This window comes from Triturus cristatus, chromosome 2_2 (genome assembly GCF_964204655.1).
Source record: "Triturus cristatus chromosome 2_2, aTriCri1.1, whole genome shotgun sequence".
NCBI classification, from domain to species: domain Eukaryota; kingdom Metazoa; phylum Chordata; class Amphibia; order Caudata; family Salamandridae; genus Triturus; species Triturus cristatus.
In genome coordinates, this window is record NC_140582.1 from 790,276,608 (window position 1) to 790,298,663 (window position 22,056).

General features: G+C 38.3%; 1 protein-coding gene across 3 annotated transcripts in view; it reads left to right on the forward strand.

Moving 5' to 3' along the window:
• NMU (neuromedin U) overlaps positions 1-22,056 on the forward strand; it is a 405,214-nt gene that overhangs the window by 214,784 nt on the left and 168,374 nt on the right. For 2 of the 3 annotated variants that reach the window (XM_085643295.1, XM_085643296.1), the window contains exons 5-6: positions 19,543-19,572; positions 19,678-19,728. In XM_085643295.1, coding sequence (XP_085499421.1) covers positions 19,543-19,572; positions 19,678-19,728 — 81 coding nt within the window. The remainder of the gene's footprint in view (positions 1-19,542; positions 19,573-19,677; positions 19,729-22,056) is intronic. The other variant, XM_085643297.1, reaches the window with a different exon arrangement.

A 22,056-nucleotide genomic window follows, 5' to 3' on the forward strand; every position in this document is an offset into this window, starting at 1 on the left:
TGGACATGGGCTTTTTAAAAAATCTGAAAAGTGGTTTCATAATGTGACAGTTTGTAAAAGAGATTTTCACTTGCCCAAAAAAAAGAGCAGTTTGTGTGCATTCAAATTGGCTAAGAAATTTTGTTTTGTGACTATTGTGAAAAGAAATGTAGTAATATATTTAAATACAATAAAGGATTTTTTTTTAGTTTTTTTCAGGTATTGCTGAAGAACAGTGAACAAAATTTAAGATGCCTACAAAATCTCGAGTTCAAAAAACGCTAAAAAAAAAACTATATTTGAAGACAACTGGAGGACCAAAGTTAGTAGAAGATGCTCATGTTGGGAAAAAGAAAAAATCTTCTGGTAAGCAGAAAAAAGAATTTCTTAAAAAAATATTCAAAACAAAGAAAAATGTACAAAATGTCTGTCCTGGGAAGAATGTAACAAAACGAAGAGAACAGCAAAAAATTGAGAATTTAGTTAATGCAAATATACCTTCTGCAACTGAAAAGTTTTACATTAACAGAAAAACAGCGTTTAAAGAGATACGTAGAAAAATGTTTCAGAGAAGAGTTATGTCCAATTTGATAAAGGATGTGAAGAAATATAAGCAAAAGGCAAAATATTACAAGAGAAAAAAAGAAATTGAAGCCATTGCAGCAAAAGCATTAGAATTAAAAAGGAAACTATTCATATTAATTTTGAATAGGATGCGTACATTAGATAAAATGGTTAATGTACTGAAATCACAAAGCAAAAGCAAAAGAGTAGTGAACAGAACAAACTTTTGTAAAGTGTTTTTAGGAAAGTGGATGCATAGTTCAAGTAGTGAACCTTTTTTTAATGAAGAGAGCTATTTTCAAAGTAATAGTTTGCTGCATGCAGTTGACACCAGAGGTCGTTCATACGAAGTAAAAAATGGTTGCATAATGGAGAAGGAGATAATGGTTCCAAGAGATGAGGTACAAGTGATGGCAGATGAGGCAATGGGGAGACGTCCTAAAGCCCCAGTGTACACTTGGAATTGTAGTAGTATTTGCACTGTGCGTCAGGAATCTATTGACAGATTACGAGAGTTTCTAAGAGAATATAGTAAAAAAAGTGTAAAACAGAAGATTAAGGTGCTTCAAAGTCTGGATCCATGCAGAGTGAGAGAGAATACTGGTTTGCAGGGTCATTCTCTGGCTTGTCTATCTAGAAAAGTGTGCAATAGTGTTTTCCATCATTTTAGGATGCTGGCTGTTCATCATACTGAAATGAGAAAGTTTGTGAGACGGTTGTATTTTGCCAAAAGTCCAGCAATAAAGTTAAATGAATTGAATAGGGCTCTGTTCCGAGGAACGGTATCAGATGTAGAGAAGGTTGTTGATGAAATTCAGTTTTGTTACTTTGGTCCTGAACAAAACAGTGCAGAGAAGGACACAGTAAATGAGGAAGAAGTGGAAGAGAATGTAGAACCTTCTGTAAGTAAGACATTTAATGATCACATAACAAAATTTGCAATAGTCTCTAATGAAAGACCAAATGTTACTTGTATTTGTTGCCGCAGAACTCATTATAGAAAACAAACTAGGAATGTTGATCTCTACAGAAAGAGTGAAAATGAAGATAATTATAAGTGGATGGATTTTGCCACATATATATTTCTTGAAAATTGTTTTGAATTGGGTGAAGATCAGCGTATTTGTAAATACTGTTACAACAAGTTAGAGGAAAATAGAATGCCGACCAGAGCTGTACATAATAATTTAGAATTGGATGCTATTCCTGCTGAACTTTCTGAATTAAATACATATGAGTCTATACTCATTCAATGTGTTCATCCGTTCCAGACCATAGTACGTATGGAGCCCAAAACTGGTAAATTACCTCCTTCAGATTTACTGAGAGTTTTAAAAGGTAGAGTGGTGTATTTGCCCTTGGATTTGAAAAAAAATATGGAAACTATTGATGCGGATACTTTGGAAACTGAACCATTAATTATTCTGGTTAATGGTGTACCTACAAAGAATAAGAAGATTTGGCAGGAGCTGGTAGATGTGCGGAAAGTACAAAGAGCAAATTTGTATTTGAAAAAAAATAACAAATGGTATGAATCAATTTATATAGAAGAAGAAGAAGAAGACGAAGATTTTCAAGAAGACACAGAAACACCAACTGGACAAATTGAAAAAGTGGACAAGACAAAGGAAGAAGAAATTTATGAACATTTTAGCATACATCCTCTTCATTCGAAAGAAGTTATGGGAGACAATATTGATCTCTTTCAGATGAAGAAAGCAAAAGGAACTCCCGTGAGTGTATGGGAGGAGAGCTTGGAAGCTCGATGTTTTCCCCAGCTGTTTCCTACGGGAAAAGGAGGACGATACGATGAACGTCCAGAACAGATTCCAGCTTCAGAGTATCGGACTACAAGACTATATGCTGAAGATCCCAGATTTCGACAAAGTATTCCTTATTTGTTCCATCTTTTATTTGAAAGCGACTTGTCTGCACTGTCTTATGCAGTAAATCACATTTTAAAAAGTGGAGTACATTTACAAAATGTGTCTGCTAAGGATTTTATGGAGAAAGTGCAGCACCGAGATGATCATTTGGAAACACAACTGATCAATCTGATGGCTTGTCAGCGTGGGACAAATGAATATTGGTACCGACGCCATGGTGAACTAAAATGCATGTTACGCAATTTAGGAACACCAACATGGTTCCTTACCCTAAGCTGTGCCGAGTACGCTTGGGATGATTTACTGGATTTTCTACGAGAGGCCAATTCAAACATTAAAAACATCGAATACAAGACAGCAGGAGAACTGTGCTCATTGGATCCGGTTAATGTTTGCAGATATTTCAATCATAGATTTGAGGCTATGATGTCCTTCATCTGCAATAAAAAAAATCCACCCCTTGGAGAAGTAGTGGATTTCTTTTGGAGAAAAGAGTACCAGGCAAGAGGTGCTCCTCATATTCATATGCTGTTGTGGATCAAGGATGCCCCAAAGTTTGGAACAGATACTGATGAAGCAGTGTTATCTTACATTGAAGAATATGCAACATGTGGTATACCAAAAAGCACAGAAGAGAACAAGTTAAAGGAGCAAGTTTTACGTTTCCAAAGTCATCGGTGTGGAAAATACTGTCGACGGAAATACAAGAGCAAAGAAAAATACTACACTAAATGTCGATTTGGATTTCCTAGACCTGTTCTTTCAAATGGAAGAGTAAACAGTTTTATGTCAGCTGTGAGACATACTATCACAAGAAAATCACCTAAGAATACCTACAACCTTAAAAGAAAAGAAGAATCAAAAAATATAAATGACTACAACCCAGTCATTTTATCCATGTGGAACGCTAACATGGATATACAGTATGTAGCTGACAATTCCATTGCTGTTGCACGATATGTAACGTCTTACATTACGAAATCAGAAAAAACAGAATTGAAGGAAATGTGGGAAGAGATTTCTCACGAGAAGACTGTCAGTAAGAAGCTGTACAGTTTCAGTTTGAAGATGTTATCGCATCGAGAAATTGGATCCTACGAATGTTCAGATAGGTTATCTTCTGCAAGTCTCTACTCGAAGTCAAGAAGAATAATTTGGGCAAGTTTAGGCCTTGCAGCAATGAGAAATCGGGTACTGAAATCTGTTGGAGAAATTGAATATTTGGCCGAGAATGACCCAGAAAGTACAGATATATTGAAAACAAACATGTTGGACACATATTATCCCAAGAGAAGTCATCATCTGGAGAACATGTGTCTCTATGAAGTGTTGCAGAACTACATTTATTCACGGAAAGCTGCAGAAGACATTAATAATGGAAAATATAAAGTTGTTGGTGAAGAAGGATGTTTGGTGAAGCAAACCAAAGGAAGTTTGATAAATCACCGGAAGCTGAGTTGCGACACTACCGACAAGAAAGAATTTTACTACTTGGCTCTTTTACAGTTGTTTAAACCATGGCGTACAGAGGATGAACTACTGGGAGAATTTCAAAGCTATGAGGATTCATTTAATGCTTGCAAAGACAGCATACAATGCAATACATTCACAACTTATCTGCAAATGTTAAATGAAGAAATTGAACAGGAAACTACAATTGCAGCAGAAATAGCTAGAGACAGTTCTCAGGACAGCCAAAGTTCAGGAACACACAGTCAAGATCCCCTAGGACAACCAATCGTTGAAAATGAAGCATCAATAGCCATGAATGAAGTGGAAACAGCTATGAATCAAGCTCAAGAAGAATTTATAGACTTAGAAAATTTGGAAAGACAACTGAATCAAGAGCAGCAACAAATTTATGAAGAGATCAAAAACAAAATTGATCACGGATTTCTACATGTAAAAAAAGAGTGCTCATGCACATCATTTCATCCAATCAGGATGTATGTAAGCGGACAAGCTGGCACTGGAAAAAGTTTCCTAATTAAAGTCATCAGAAGCTACCTAAAGCAAAAAACGGATTCTACTTTGTCTTGTGTGGTTACTGCTCCAACTGGGTTAGCAGCATATAACATAAAAGGAATCACCTTACATCGTTTGCTAATGTTACCAGTGGAGCATGAGAACAAAATACAATTCAACAAGCTAACTGGAGAAGCATCCTTGGAAGTTTCACGAGTATTGAAGAAGATGCAAGTTCTCATTATTGATGAGGTGAGCATGGTATCAAACTTAATGCTTGCCTTTGTGCATTTAAGAATGCAGCAAATTTTGAAGACAGACTATGACGTGTTATTTGGTGGAAAACACGTCATAGTTTTTGGAGATCTTTTGCAACTTACTCCAGTTAAAGGACAACCAGTGTTTAATACTGTGACACATGAAGACACGAAGAAGTCATTGGGAAGTATCGGTAATACAAATATTTGGTCCTTCTTTGAGTACAAGGAACTTACAACTAATATGAGGCAAGCAAACGATGAAGAATATGGAAGTATTCTGAAAGATATCAGGATTGGACTACTCACAGAAGCTGGCAAAAAAGCATTACAGACTCGGCTGCTACATAATTTATTTCCAAAGGAAGAAATAGTTGCAGAGAAGATATACAAGAACATTGCAGAAAACAAAAGTGTCATCTGCTTAATGCCTACTCTACGTGAATGCTCAATATTCAATGAGGAGCTTTTGAAATTGGAAAAGGAAGAGATCAGGAAATTGGAAGCAGTGGACAAAATTGAGGATGGAAGAATTACTGTCACAGTAACAGGCAAACTGAAAAATAAATTGGACTCACTAGAGAAGAACATCTCCAAAACAGCTGGATTAGAAAAAAATCTATATGTTTGCATGAACTGTAGAGTGTTTTTAAGGAGAAATTTGGATGTTGAGAAAGGTTTAGTTAATGGAGCGATGGGAAGAGTTGTGGGTTTTATTAATTATCAGAAAAAAGAAGGAATTGAATGTTTAAAAATAAAATTTGATCAGATAGATGAAGTTAAAGATATTTGTCGTTGTACAGTTCGTTTTATGCTTGTGAAAGACTTATATGTACGTAGGAAGCAGTTTCCGTTTTCTCTAGCATATGCTGTAACTATTCACAAGTCTCAAGGATTGACTGTAGATTGTGCATTTGTGAACATTGGTTCAACTGTGTTCAAAGAAGGTATGGCATATGTTGCTTTGTCACGAGTCAAAACATTATCAGGTTTATTCATGATAGACTTTGAAGAATCAAAAGTTAGTGCTGATACAAATTGTGTAAAGGAGTATAATAGATTAAGAAGAAGCTATGCTCCTCATTTAGGTCAGTATCCTGTGTTGGAGAAACGTGTAGTTTCTCGTAAAAGAAAAAATGAGAATATCTGTAGTGAAGATGTAGAGAAGAGGAAAAAAAAGAGGAGTGATGTAATTGCAAGCAAAAAGAAAAAGGAAAATGAAGAACAGGTTGTAGGATGTCATTTTGAAAATAGCTCTGGTGTCAACTGCTACGCAAATGTAGTGCTGAATGTTGCATTTTATCTGGAAAGTTTGCAAGAGCAGATAATAGTAAATCAGGGAAAAAGATTCTGTTCAGAGCTGAGTCTCCTTTTTCAAAAGTTGAGTAAAGATAAAACTCAAATAGAAAGTGCTACTGACATTAGAAAACTTTTAGATGTATGTTCAGGACGAACACAGTTTTCTCAAAATGAACAGCAAGATGCACATGAATTTTTTATGTATTTTCTTCAGGTAGTGGAAGAAGAAGGAGTTCCCATTGACATTTTTTTTGGTCTCTCTTATAAATGGGAACATAGTTGTGATAATTGTTATAATATATGTGGCTCTATTGTTGATAATGAAAGGTTTATTTATTTGACATTGCCAGAGAGTAAAACAGTCACTTTTGCAAAATTAGTTAAAGATGCTAATCATAGCATGAAATGTGGTGAGTGTAATTCTGACATGTTTTCAACATTAATTTTAAAGGAATACGGACAGTATGTAATTTTAATGATGCAACGATGTAGAGCTGATGGTTCAAAATTGGATACTTTAATAAAGAAGTTTACAGGACAGCAATTATCAATTTCAGGAAAAACTTTTGTAACTGTTGCAATAATTTTCCATGATGGACCTACTGTTACTTCTGGACATTACACAGTTTATCTAAAATGTGAAAAAGGCTGGACACTGTGTAATGATTCCCAATTGATTTTCAAACAACGTTTGCCTTTTGATTTAGCAAATTCCTATCTAATCTTCCTGAAACCTAAATTTTAGAGAGACTTGGCAAGATCTGGACAAAATAATTTTACCATTTTACTGGATTACCATTGCAATTTTGTAAAAAAAAGATTTTTAAAATTATCATTTGGCCTAATGGAAAGATAACCAATTGTAATGTGGACTTTTTTAATTTTTAATGCAATTTTGAAAAACCAATAATTTAGAGATTATCGGTAACTTCTGCACATTTTAAATTTTGGAATGTTATTGGACTGCCATTGGAAATTTTTACAAAAATGATTTAAAAAATTACTATTTGGCCATGTGGAAAAGTAACCAATTCTATTGTGGACTAAATAAATTATTCAAAAAATTTTCGTGAACCAAAATGTTACAGAGAATCGGTGAGATCTGGACAAATTAAACTTTAGAATTTTATTGGATTTCCGTTGGAAATTTATTCCCAAAAAAAAATTAAAATTACTATTTGGCCTAAAGGAAATGAAATCAGATGTATTTTGGAGTTATTTGAGATATAATATTGTGATTATAGTTCTGAAACAAACATATCAGACGGTATTTTAAAGAAATAAGTATTGGTATTAGATGATATTTTTTTACAATATTATGCATTTCTATAATGTTAAGTTTAATTAAAAAAAGAATCAGGGCTTTTTTAATACAATCTTTGTGATTGGTATTTTTTTTTGCCCGCTGTAAAATGATGAATGCAATTGCTTTCACAATTTATAGTGAAATGCAATATATTCTGAAAACAGCAAAAATAAGGCAAAAAGATTTTTTGGTAAAAAATGTAAATATGTGTACTGTATTATAAAATGTTTAAAAAATATGAATACTTTTTTCTTTTTTTCCAGATAGATATAGAAAATTTTCGAAAACTACAAACATTTTTAAAACTATTTTTTAAAAAAAGAAATGAATAAATAAATTTTCAGTGAGTATGGTAAGTCAATAATAATAATTGTAGTCTCTCAAGGACAATGTAATGTGATAAATGATTTTTAGTGTTTTTTTTTAAAAATAAAAAAAAAGTACGCGCACCGTACGCGTACGGTAAAAAAAAAAAAAAAAAGTTTTTAAAAACATATGTAAAAAAAAGATGAAAGATAAGGTTGGCTCTTAAAAGAACCGTTGTGTTCATGCAGGGACAGAGGAAAGGAAGCATGGGAAAATTATTCAAAGCGACAAATGTGCTGATCTATTTTGTTGTTCACTAGGGAAACACTGGTCTCCCTATGGCAAATTAGATCTTTACAAAATGTGCAATGAATATCAACCTTCCGAAATCGAGGGTTCATTTCCAGAGGGCCAGCAAAAGGAGATTCTCCCCCCACAGATGAAGGGCTCACCTGACCTGCAGAAGAAGGAGTAAGCCCTGCAGGTGATGGTCCAGGCTGAGCTGCTGTGGATGTACTGGCTCGTCTTTCTGAAGAGTTACCTCCAAAAAGATGACCATGTGTCCTTCTGTGTACATCCTGGAGGTGTCTCTTCATGGTGTGATTCCCAAAGGAATACTTCCTGTTAGGATTACCTCTAGAAAGTACACGCTGACACAGCTTGCAAGTAACTAAGGGTGCATTCACCTTTTGCTGGCCTTCTGGAAAAGTAAAATAATCCCAAACATAAGAAGGCTTTTGTTTCCTCGATCTCTGCCTCAAGACAGTGCTGCTAGTGCTAGCCTCACTCTCAGAAGAGCTCTGCTGTTCTGCCATCGTATCCCAAAGACAAACCAGCTCCTTCTCCCAAGGGATCACAAGCAGAAATGAGGGGAATGGGTGTGGTGTAGGAGAGTTCTAGAACTGAAAGTAGTTTCAACCAATCAAAAGTTGTGTTTCATGATCACATGACCTACCGTACGCTTACGGTACGCTTACGGTACGCTTACGGTACGCTTACGGCAAAAGTGCGCATGCGCGTAAAAAAGACACGCGCTTGCGCGCATGCGCATAACAGTCACTACCCGACACTTCCGCGTAACGTGCGCGTGTGGCGTAAGCGCGCACGCGTCCCACGCGCAGTACGCGCGGCTACGCAAAGTGCGTAACTATACGCAAGCAGCGTAGATAGATTACGGACGTTGCGTAAACCGTACGCTTACCGTGAGCTTACGGTACGCGTACCAAAAAAAAATAAAAAAAATAAAAAAGAACTGGAAATAAATTTAACATGTTTATTTTAAAAAATATATTAAAAAAAAATATTTAAGGATTTTAAAAATTAAAGCATAGTCTTTATAAAAGGTAAGTAAATTAAATTAAAAATATGTTTGAAAAAATTGAAGAATAAAAAAAAAATTAGCATTTAAAAAACCTTGCAAATTCACTGAAAAAACCATGGGTTTCACACACGTTATAGTTAGGAATTAGCATTTAAAAAACCTTTGAAATTCAGTGAAAAAACCATAGGTTTCACACACGTTATAGTTAGGAATTAGCATTTAAAAAACCTTAGAAATTCAGTGAAAAAACCATAGGTTTCACACATGTTATAGTTAGCTGGACATTTTACTCGTAAAAAACCAATGAAATTGCCCCGTTATAGTTAGTTCAGCTAACTATAACTCGCGCGCCCGCAATGCACTGCTGATGACGTCACATATTACATCACTCATGACATGGTCAGTGACATCACTCATGACATCACTGATGACATCTCAAATGACATCACTGATGACATCACTGATGACATCATCCTTGTGATAGAGTGGCAGACCTCCTCTTCCCCTAATATAACCTTTGACACACACATTCAAAAATAGAAACTACAATGTTCAAAACAATGGACATACCAATACCAGTTAAAACAACCTTTTCAGTAATTCTAAGATCCACATACACATCCACTCATTCACCAACAGTCCAATTCAGTCACTCATACATGTACTCACTCATCATATGTACTCATACACCTATACATCCTGTTACACAATGCCACTCATCCATAGAGTTACTCACACACATAGTCACTCATGCTAACAAAGAATCAAAAATACATTTACTTGCATATACAGTTATACACACACCACCACACTTACTTCTACGGAAACTTACACATACTTAGTCTTTTAAACAATCACTTATAGAAACACATACTTATTCATACAAGAACTCTTTCAATCTCTCACTCTCACATATACTCACATATATACACCAATAGTCACATATACTAGTTTAAAACATATGTAGTTACTCATAAAGACACTATTGAGACAGTCATTCACTCAATAACACATCCATGCACACACTCATCCACCCATACAGTCCTGCACACATGCTGTGTTCAACACATACAAACAGTGAGTCACTCATTCATACACCTATGCACTACGTAATACCCCCCACCGAACCATGCAGACACTCAGACTGATACTCAAAAAACCAACTAATAACCTATATAGACACCCATGTATCTACTCACCAACCCATGCAGCCACTTATACACAAAGTGAGAGACTGATACAGATATATACATATTTAAACATTACTCACTAAAACATGTATTCACTATGATACACTTAATCAGTCAGTTAAACAATCAAATTTTCAAAAACAAATCATCCATTTAGACACTTATATACCCATTTATTCTTCCATTGACCTTGAGATATACATATATAAAACATATTTAATTTTCAGAAAAACCCACATTCACTGGATGATGTCATCAGTGATGTCATCAGTGATGTCATTTGAGATGTCATCAGTGATGTCATGAGTGATGTCACTGACCATGTCATGAGTGATGTAATATGTGACGTCATCAGCAGTGCATTGCGGGCGCGCGAGTTATAGTTAGCTGAACTAACTATAACGGGGCAATTTCATTGGTTTTTTACGAGTAAAATGTCCAGCTAACTATAACATGTGTGAAACCTATGGTTTTTTCACTGAATTTCTAAGGTTTTTTAAATGCTAATTCCTAACTATAACGTGTGTGAAACCTATGTTTTTTTCACTGAATATATATATATATATGTTACACAACGCAGAGTTACCCCTTGGACCAGCACCACACAGGTAGGTAAATTCATCCGTTTATTCCTGGAAGCTGCAACATGGAAGGCAAGCACTCCGCTTCAGTTCAATTGCCTAACGCGTTTCGTGAAAGGATTCACTTTTTCAAAGGCATGCTGATTAGACACACGCCAAGCATGCTGGGCACTTTTTCTACATTCATGGCACCCACCCAGTGGCTGCTGGCAAAGCCTGCTGGTACCTGTAGTGCCTGTGAATCTTCCTTCAGTAAGGTGTTGTGCGCTGCCAAAGTACATCAAATAAAACACCCCAGTGGGTTAGCAAGAGGTCACGCTCTTCCCGTATGCATCGTAAGTCCCCCAGTACGGCCTCCTGTCCTGACGAACACCATTATGGCGTCACCTTCGGACCGCTGCTGTGCGTCGGGGCTCGGTCCACGGCTGGGTCAGCCGTAATACATTACACAACGCAGAGTTACCCCTTGGACCAGCACCACACAGGTAGGTAAATTCATCCGTTTATTCCTGGAAGCTGCAACATGGAAGGCAAGCACTCCGCTTCAGTTCAATTGCCTAACGCATTTCGTGAATGGATTCACTTTTTCAAAGGCAGGCTGATTAGACACACGCCAAGCATGCTGGGCACTTTTTATACATTCATGGCACCCACCCAGTGGCTGCTGGCAAAGCCTGCTGGTACCTGTAGTGCCTGTGAATCTTCCTTCAGTAAAATGTTGTGCGCTGCCAAAGTACATCAAATAAAACACCCCAGTGGGTTAGCAAGAGGTCACGCTCTTTCCGGATGCATCGTAAGTCCCCCAGTACGGCCTCCTGTCCTGACGAACACCATTATGGCGTCACCTTCGGACCGCTGCTGTGCGGCGGGGCTCGGTCCACGGCTGGGTCAGCCGTAATACATTACACAACGCAGAGTTACCCCTTGGACCAGCACCACACAGGTAGGTAAATTCATCCGTTTATTCCCGGAAGCTGCAACATGGAAGGCAAGCACTTTGCTTCAGTTCAATTGCCTAACGCGTTTCGTGAAAGGATTCACTTTTTCAAAGGCAGGCTGATTAGACACACGCCAAGCATGCTGGGCACTTTTTCTACATTCATGGCACCCACCCAGTGGCTGCTGGCAAAGCCTGCTGGTATTTATTTATTTATTTTGTGATTTTTACAGCACGCAAATACCCAAAGGGTGTCTCGGCGCTTTGATGATCAAACTGAACAAGTAGGGCAGCAATTATGCAAACATCCACGTTTTGAGCTGTTTCCTGAAGCTGAGCAGTGTAGGGCATGTCTTGATCCTGAGGGGAAGTGAGTTCCACAGTTTGGCAGTAGCAACTGTGAAGCTTCTGTCGCCCCAAGTGACCTTTTTAGTGCGTGGAACATTGAGGAGGTGGGCTGATGCAGAACGAAGTGTTCTGGATGTTTCTAAAGGTCTAAAAGCGTGTTTTAGGAACAGAGGGCCAGAGTTGTTAATGGCCTTGTATGCTATGCAGAGGGCCTTGAACTTAATACGGCACCTCACAGGGAGCCAGTGAAGTTTGCGGATGGAGTGGGAGATGGAATTATGTTTGGGGATGTTGAGCAGAAGCCTGGCTGCGGCGTTCTGTACCAACTGAAGTTTTTTAAGCACCTTTTCCTGGGCGTTGAGGAGTAAAGAATTGCAATAGTCGTTTTTTGAAAATATCAGGGAGGTGATTAGGGTCTTTGCAGCTGAGATTGGGATGTAGGGTAGGAGCTTTTTAATTTTCCTGAGGGTGAAGAAAGAGGCTGAGACAACATTATTGACATGATGATTAAAAAGAAGCCGATCATCAAAGATGACTCCAAGATTTCTCACTTTAGTGACAGGTGTAGGAAGAGGGCCCAGATCATTAGGCCACCACTGAGGGGACCAACAGGGCTCTAGTTTACCGAAGGTCATAATCTCAGTCTTGTTGGAATTCAGTTTGAGACAGTTGGCTGCCATCCAGGAACTGATGGCCAACATTCCCTCTTGGAAGTTGGCAGCCACCCTGTCTCCGTCCTGGTGTATTGAAAGGACTAACTGAGTGTCATCAGCGTAGGTAGTAAGACTGATGCCATGTTCCTTAATCACCCTCGCCAGGTCCGACACATAGATGTTAAAAAGGGTCGGACTTAGCGAGGAGCCCTGTGGGACACCACAGGGAAGGGAAAGGGGAGATGATAGAAAGGAGCCTAGTTTAACATTGTGAGAGCGGTTGTGTAGGAAAGAGGCGATGAGATCCCTAGCTTTATGTACAACGCCCATGGCAGCGACACGGTCGATAAGGATGTTGTGGTCGACCGTGTCGAAGGCCGCGGATAAGTCCAGCAACACCAGGACTGCCGCTCCTCCCTTGTCCATGGTGTGTCTTATCTCATCTGCTGCCTTGATGAGTGCTGTCTCTGTTCCGTGGCCTTTCCTGAAGCCAAATTGTGTATCATCCAGAAGGTTGTGGGTGTGAATGTAGTGTGATAATTGTTGATTCATGATGTTTTCAAAAATTTTGGCTGGGAAGGGTAAGCATGCAATAGGTCTATAACTAGCCGGATCAGTGGGATCAAGGGAAGGTTTTTTTAACAAAGGTCTGATAATTGCTTTTTTCCACACTGTTGGGTAAATACCGGATTGGAACATGTTATTGCATATGTTGGCTAAGGCTGGTGAAATTGCCCCCGGAATAAGGTTAAGGATAGAGGGAGGGCATGGGTCTAGTGGTGAGCCTGATTTGGGGGTTGTGATGAGGTGTGAGATTTGTTCAAGTGTGACAGACTGAAAAAGTGGAAAAGATCGGGTGATGGGGGAAGGGGTGGAGACAGAGATCTTTGCCTTGGGTATGGATTGGGGTGTGAATGCAGAAAATATGGAGGTAACTTTAGCAGTAAAAAAGTCTGCCAATGAGTTACAAAATTCTTGAGAAGTGTTTTCAGGTGGAGCGGGAGGGTTGGCCAAATGGTTGACCACCTGAAAGAGCTTTCTGGTGGAATTTTCTGCTGAAGTGATCTGGGTGACATAATAACTGCTTTTCTCAGTAGCTAGCTGCTGTTTGTATTTAGTAAGCGCGTTTTTATATGTGATTTGATCAGTAAAGTTGTAATGTTTGCGCCAATTTCTTGAAGCGGAGTGCGTGCCTTCCCTGTTGCAGCTTCCAGGAATAAACGGATGAATTTACCTACCTGTGTGGTGCTGGTCCAAGGGGTAATTCTGCGTTGTGTAATGTATTACGGCTGACCCAGCCGTGGACCGAGCCCCGCCGCACAGCAGCGGTCCAAAGGTGACGCCATAATGGTGTTCGTCAGCACAGGAGGCCGTACTGAGGGACTTACGATGCATCCGGGAAGAGCGTGACCTCTTGCTAACCCACCGGGGTGTTTTATTTGATGTGCTTTGGCAGCGCACAGCACCTTACTGAAGGAAGACTCACAGGCACTACAGGTACCAGCAGGCTTTGCCAACAACCACTGGGTGGGTGCCATGAATGTATAAAAAATAGTGCCCAGCATGCTTGGCGTGTGTCTAATCAGCTGCCTTTGATAAAAGTGAATCCTCTCACGAAACGCGTTAGGCAATTGAACTGAAGCGGAGTGCTTGCCTTCCATGTTGCAGCTTCCAGGAATAAACGGATGAATTTACCTACCTGTGTGGTGCTGGTCCAAGGGGTAACTCTGCGCAGCCGCGGCCCGTGGAGGGAGTTCCAGTGGGGCGGTAAGGCGGGGCGGGGGAGGGGCAGGTTGGGGGGTTCTAAAAACCGTAATATGGATAATTTCAGGTAAGTTAACAATTAAATAAATAAAACGAATTTCGTAGCGCGCGCTGCATCGCAAAATGCGATGCAGCGCGCGCTACGAAATTTGTTTTATTTATTTAATTGTTTACTTACCTGCAATTATCCACATTTCGGATTTTAGAAGCCCCCACCCTGCCCCTCCCCCGCCCCGCCTTACCACCTCACGGAACTCCCTCCACGGGCCGCGGCTGACTCTGCGTTGTGTAATATATATATATATATCCACAAAACTCCTCCAGCTCAATAGCCAGAGAATTAGCACTCGTTTTATCGATCTGGTCCATCCGGATGAATAGCAACATTAAAGAGACTCGTTTCGGCAGTTCAACTGCCTTTGTCAATCTGCACAGCCCCATGTTGGTGCTTAATTTAAACATAAAGCGGTAGACATAAACAATGCACTTCACTTTTGTGGCTGCAATAAAAAACCTTGCGTGAGTACAATCAATTTAAAAATGAACGTGTCACCTTTCAGCAAAAACCTCTCAGTTTAAAATATAATTGTTGTAAGCTCACGTGTAAGCAACTTTAAACAATTAGAATAGTCAGTACCTCTGAAAAGTATTAATGATCGCAGTACGGGTTGTGGTTTTGTATAAACAGCCAGCACACACCAAATTGGCTACAGAAAACATGGACTGGAATACAATTTGAGTCCTTAGCCACCACAGAAGTGTCTCTTTTATATCAAAGTCATGTGTCTAAGATAAACGCACTCAACAGGGCTTCCTGTAATCTTTTCGTCAACTGTGCCTTCATTTCGAATTAGGCCTTATGGCCTTCAGAAAATACTCCAAAGATAACCTAATGTTGCTGTCTGTCTTTGCACTGCAGAATTTTTTCCTCAGTGTACCTTTGTATAAACAAAACAAGGAGTCTCTCCCACAATTTAAGTGTCAGCACAGAAGGATATTTACATGTCGGTTTGTCTGGTGAAATCCGATCCTTCAGTCCAGCACTCCTGCCATATATTATGCGTACTTACAGTTAGGACTGTGTTTCAACAGGAACTTTATTTATTTTTAATAAATTTGGTGCCATCTTATGAATCCTTTGAAAACTTTCTACAAATTTTTTTTATGCCAACTCAGTTCTTTCCTAAAGATGGGGGTGATCCGTCAAGCGGTGGCTAAGCGAAAGGGGAGGCACAAAATGTTTTCCCCATGCAATTTTCCATATGGAAATTAAACGGCAATATAGCAAATACGACAAAACAAAATTACAACAAATTTTGCAGAAAGCTAGATCTTGATGCAGAAAGTGTGCTTTTTGTGACTTGGTGTAAATTTGTTCAGTAATTTTTGAGAAATGTAGGTTCAAAATGTATGTATATATAGCAATGCATTACCTTCAATGTACTTCTGGGGAGTACCACAAGTTCAAAATATGCATACTGTTTGGCTGGCACAATACTGCCTCAGTACTGCTGCAAGGTGTAAACACACGATCTGGGACCCCATCCCCCAGGACAAAATTAAATTAAAGGGGAAGGGGGCACGCAGCCCCTCTCCTTGAGCCTCCAAGACCCGAACTTTAACTTGTGCCCTAAAGTTACTAAGTCACACCCTTGCCATGCACTGCTAATTACCCCACATATTACATCACTCATGACATTTTCTGTGACATAATTGACATCACTGCTACACTTTTTCTAGTTCTTTCTCTATTTTTTCCCTTTTTGCGTGCTCTTGTTCTTTCTTCACTCTCTCCTTTTCCCCTTGTATCGTCTTTCATTTAATTAATTCCTTTCTTCTCCCTATTGATCTTTCCTTTGTCCTTCCTAACTTTCCTTCTTTCCTCACTTTCGTAATTTCCTTTTCACCGTCCATCTTTTCTTCCCTTCCTCCCTCTCTCCTTTCAATTCCCTAATTGGGATGGCCACAGAGATGTTTACTAGTAGAGTACTATGAAATCTGCATATACCTATTATTAATCTTGAATCATTGAGGCAAGTCCAGTTTTTGGACATCAACCAATGAACTGTAGTGCAATTATCCACATAATGGAAGTCTTTCGGGCCAATTCTCTCATAAAGAGTTGTGTCATTGCATTTACTGCAAGACAAAGAGACTACAGTTCCCAGTAAGACCCTCAAATCTCACAGATGATTCATAACGTAGAGTAAAGAGACAAAATGGGTCCTTAGGGACCGAAACAAATGAACTTTTATCCTCTACAGTTCTTATGCCATTAATGGTCTTTGCTGATTGCAGAAGGACTAGGTATTCTAGGGGCAGTGTTTAAGTAGGATGGATTTTCTGTGTCATTATCTAATCCATATTTAAGACAGAAGCTCAAGATGGTTCTTACAGATTAGAATTAGCTCTCACTGTTGGAAAGTTTGGAGAACCCTGCTCTAGTACTTTTTCCAGAAAACCTGAGAAGCGAGAATTCTTCCTGCTCATTGCATTCAACACTATGGAGGTCTGGTTGGATATATATTTATCCTACTGCTGCTCGACTGTTTTTTGCTACATGTCAAGGACTGTGCAAACGTTACATTCCTAGCTATCCCTAGCTCGTAGCTCTATCAAATGTGTGCAATTGAGGGTAAGCCTCACCGAAGACCTGTATTTTTTCAAGAATCCCAATGAGGGACTACAGCCTGATTTGGAATTGGGTGGCAATTGAAAACTACTTGATTTCTAGTGTAAATGCTAAAACTAGAGGAAAATCTACAAATGGAAATGTCCTCCATGCCACTATTTTTTATCATAAAGGAAATAACATTAGTGACCTGCCCCCCAGATTTTGCATTTCCTCCATAAATGTGAAATTATTCTTTCTTGGCCAATTTTAAATTGGCCACCTAGTCTTTTCTTTGGAGAATATTACCTTTCCTTTTGACTTTGATAAAAATGGTTCCATGGGAACAACTGAGAAGTCATTTACGTGTTTGGTTAATTTCTAATTATTTATTGAGCTATTTGATTAGAGAACTGTAAAGGGGCTAGAGAAGCACTAGAACACTTACTTGGGAAAAGGAAGACAGGTCCCGTGGCACCAAGTCCAAACCGGCAGGAGAACTTAGACAGGGAGAATGGACAATGGTTAGAGAGGAGGGGAAAGGGGGGAGATGGAAAGAAAGGTGGAAAGTAAAGAAGGACTCACTCTCACATGAAGGGGCTGGAGAGAAGGAGAGAAAAATCTGTGAAGACAGTGACAACGGGAGAATGGACGGGGGAAAGGCCTGAGAGAGGAATGAGGAGGCAGACAGAAGACGGGAGGAGAGCAGACAAGGTCCACACACAACATGGAGACAAGACATCAGCAACACATGGGTGAGGGTTCCACAGAAGAAAGATAAGGACCCAGACTCCAACCACTCACAAAGAGGAGAGGATGCAAAGAGCAAGGAGGTGGAAGCCGCCTAGTCGGAGGAATGGTAGATGCCACTGATGATTGCTGAATCACCCAGCACAACTCAGGAGGGTTGAGGCTGCACATGGGCGTTGGTGGCACCATCCTGCCTGGCCTGGTAAAGAAGGACACAAAGAAGACATTACAAGAGACCCTAGTTCATGGTACCCTGACCTACAAACACGAGAGACGATACTCAAGGATTTTCTTTTATTTTCCCTTTCCAACATACCATGTCATTTTGGTTTTCATATCTGGTTGGTATTGGTATTGGTAACTAAGCCATCATTTGTAAATCAGACAAGCCTCCTAAATCTTATTTCTGACATTCCCTCCACAAAAACATCAACAGGCTCATTTAGAGATGTGTGTTAAGGGAAAGTCATCTGATATGTGGAGGAAGAGCTAAATCCAGAAAAGAACCCACATGCAAAATGTCCTCCTCCATGCTATTCCTATGGTCTAGGAAATTCCATGAGTGGATCTTTCTCCAAATATAGCACTTCCACCACAACCTGGAGCGTTTTCCAATACTGCTCAACTTTAAATGAAGTCCTAAGATCTTTTTTTCTTCAATGCATTGTTATTTACATTGTTGTTACCTCTGAAGTGTTATCTTTTACTCGGTCAACCTCTCTGCCTCACGTCAAGTGAAACAATATTCTCCCACTCTCCCCCCCGAAATACATTTTAGTGAGGGCTAGGATGCAGATGGACTGTTCAAAGGTGGTTCATGTGTCGTTTGTTGATGAGGTTGTGGAGGGCATGGATTAAATTGTGAAGGACATAACCAGAGCATCGTAAAACATGTACAATTAAAGCCAAAAGTGAGAAGGGTGTGATCAAGAATAAGCAGATTGTGGCAAAAGTGGGAAGGGGTAGCTGAGTTTGCGGAAGACATCAGACATCTGAGTTTACAAGGCATGGCAGAGTGTATGTAAGAGATGGTTGATTAGGTGCAGGTTGTGAATGATGAATTATTGAGTAACTATGGTCGTGTTGCACAAGTATGGGACAAAAAACGTGACAGCCTAAAGGCTGCTCTTTCAAGACTGCTGTAGTGTAGGTTCCTTGGTTTTAATATGGACAGTTTAAAAAGTAGATGGAAAGAGCTCATAGTTCACCACATACATATTTTAATTACTAATAATGCTTATAAAGTAATTCTGTAGTGCTCCTGTGGGAATGCTCACATGCATCTTTAAGCCAATTCAAGGGTGTAAACACTGCTTGACAAAGCTGTTTTTGCCTACTATTCAATTGCAGTATTCTATTACCTACCTTATAATCTTGTATGTTGGGAAAATTCCTTGTAAGATTTCCGAATGTGAAGTACTCAGCTATGGGGTAACCAGCGGGTTACTCCTCATTATGTTCATCTCGTAGTTGAAGTATTTGGTCCCCTTTTACCTTTCACCTCACTCCCAAGCTGAAGCTGGAAAACATTTATCGATATAATGGACAAATTATATTGTCAGCTATAAGGATCATCATAAAAGGAAACATAAACGGCAATGAGGCAACGTCAGCATGTGGCACTGTTGCACATAATAGGTGACTCTGTATCACTAGCATTTCAAAACTATGCTCAAATATTTTTTATAATCTCTGCCAGCTCATGAGTTCTATGAGATAGCTTTACAAAGGATATTGTGAAAAAAATGCTACATGTATGCTTTCAATGTAAATATCTGAATCTGTTTTAATTTTTAAAGTGTACAATCTTTTTTCTTCCCTACAGGGTTTAAATGAAAAAGATAACACCAAGAGGGTAAGATAATTCTGAAGCACATTTTCGGCACACTGTTTGTCAAGACAATCATAATCCATTTATCTGTGTTGTAGTAAAATCACACCTTCAATTTCTTTTGCACAGTTCTTATTTCATTATTCTAAGACTCATGACTCAGGCAACTCAGACACCATGGTAAGTTGCATAGCTACTGCTTGTGTGTTTATGTGTGATTATAAATAGAAATAGGAAACAACTCCTGTTTTCCCCTGTGACATTTCCAAATCCCTCTTGTAAGAATTTGAACTAAAACTGCAAATTGTGTGTTTTCTATAGAAACAACCAAATCATTGCTCCTTTAAAGTAGGAGAACAAGAACAAAATTCACATTATAATCTAAGTTCAGTAGCACATAAGCGTATAGGAACATGGCAATCTGAATGCATGGTATGAAAAAAGATTATAAATGTGTTTTGGAAGTTCAGTTAATGCACACTAAGCCCTGCCTCTCATTCTGTAAAAAATAGGCTTCTATTTGTTGTAGTAATAAAGCTTTCTAATACATACTACTAAAGTATTGTAAAATGGTGTGATGTAGTGTTTTGAACATTAGCAATGAAAGGGTTTGATAAAAGAACACATAAAACTGAACCTGATTATTAGATACCCCGTAAATAGGAAAGTGGTTAGTTGTTTTTAGATAACCAAATCATTTCAATATGACATTTCAGATGCAAAGTCTGCAACATTTTGACCATTCTTTTCTTTGACAATGTCACTAAATTTACACAGGACAAATTATAATGTAAATGGAATTACATTACATTTTTAGTTTTTATTACATAATACAAAATCCCATGCCTATTTAAAATAAAAATAGCATCTTGAAAATTAGCTATATTCAGGTTACTAGTATAATAAGTGCCTACTTAGATATAGTTTTTTAATTGCTCATGTTAATTTTTAAATCAATCCCACTTTCATTAAATAGGTGCTTGTAGTGCATCTTAAACAACATTGTAAACTGATGTGCTGTAAAAAAATATTTAATCTCTTAATTTAGAATCCACAGCAAGCAGTTCAAATTTGTCAGGTTCCATTTATATAAATATCATTCTAGCTCTGAAGCGAGTTTATAATTTAAGAATTACTATCTTGTCAAACGATACTGTGGTCAGCCAGTTTAGTTTTTCCGAATGAGGCTACTTTGACAGAAAAACTGATGAATTCAGAACAGTAAGTACAAATTATAAAAGTTAAAAATTAGGTTCTGTAAAATCCATAATCATTTTTTTTACCTTGAGAATGCTGTTACAACTTTATCAGTGCTTTAGAGTAGATGTGCTGAATCAAACTAAGAATATATTTTGTATAACCAAGTGCACTGTAGCCTAGCAATGATACATGTATGTATGCTTTTTCGTTCATACATCATTATTGCATTTGAAACATGCTCATTTTGTCAGTGAGTTTTCTATCCATTATCTGTCCATTTTTGCTTGCTCAGCATATTCCAACACAGCTATTTAAATCTTCTAATCTTAGATATATTTAATATTTCATCAATATAATCCTTTCTATTTAAGTATATTTCAATATGCATACACAATCATCTGAATATTTCGTGTTAGTATAAAAGTGGTATGATGGTAATCACGCTGAACATTAAAGCAATTCCAGATTACTACCACAGAACTGTTATCTTGGTAGATTGCCACAGATAAATTATTTATGTTAGTTCACTTATTTTTGGAGATCTTTGATGCACACGCCTGATTGTTCAAACACTTAATAATGTAAAACTAGTTGTAAACTTTGTGATGCAGCTACAGGAAAATATCTTTAATTTGATAGCATTTTAACAGTGCTGGCAATTCACCAATTTGTGATGAGGGGAAAGATGTGGACATTTTTTTATTGAAAAAGGATTGTAATTCTTGTGTTTTCATTTTTACACCCAAGGCAAATAAAAACTTTAAATTCATTTTTGAAATGTTTTTGTTAGCAATAGCAAAACAATATACAAATTGTACTTATCTTTACATTAACTCCCACACCTGTATAGTTTGTGCTAGCCCGAAAAAATACTTGTGGTTGATTTACATCATACAGATGCCTCACCAGGCTAGTGCAGTTCACATGTAGCCTAATTCCATTGATGTGCACTTATCTTTCAATTAAGATACTCATGGATCATTTTAGTTTAAATGATTACATGAGGTCTCCTAAATGCTGCTATATATTACTTGATACATTGAGTATGCTCTACCCACACTGTATACAGTGCTCAAAGAGCTAAATATGCAGGGGCTCTTCTGTTTCTGTCAAGCAGAAGTATGCTACCATTATTCCCAATAAGCCCAGGTAGTCATGAAAAGCACTGACTGTCCTGCAAATGCACTTCTTCTAGAGAGGAACATTTATTTCAGTAGCAATGCCTTTATGATATAGATTTGGATATTGTGATAATATTTATAGGACTAATTCATGTTGATTACAACATTTTAGTGGATGAAACCAAAT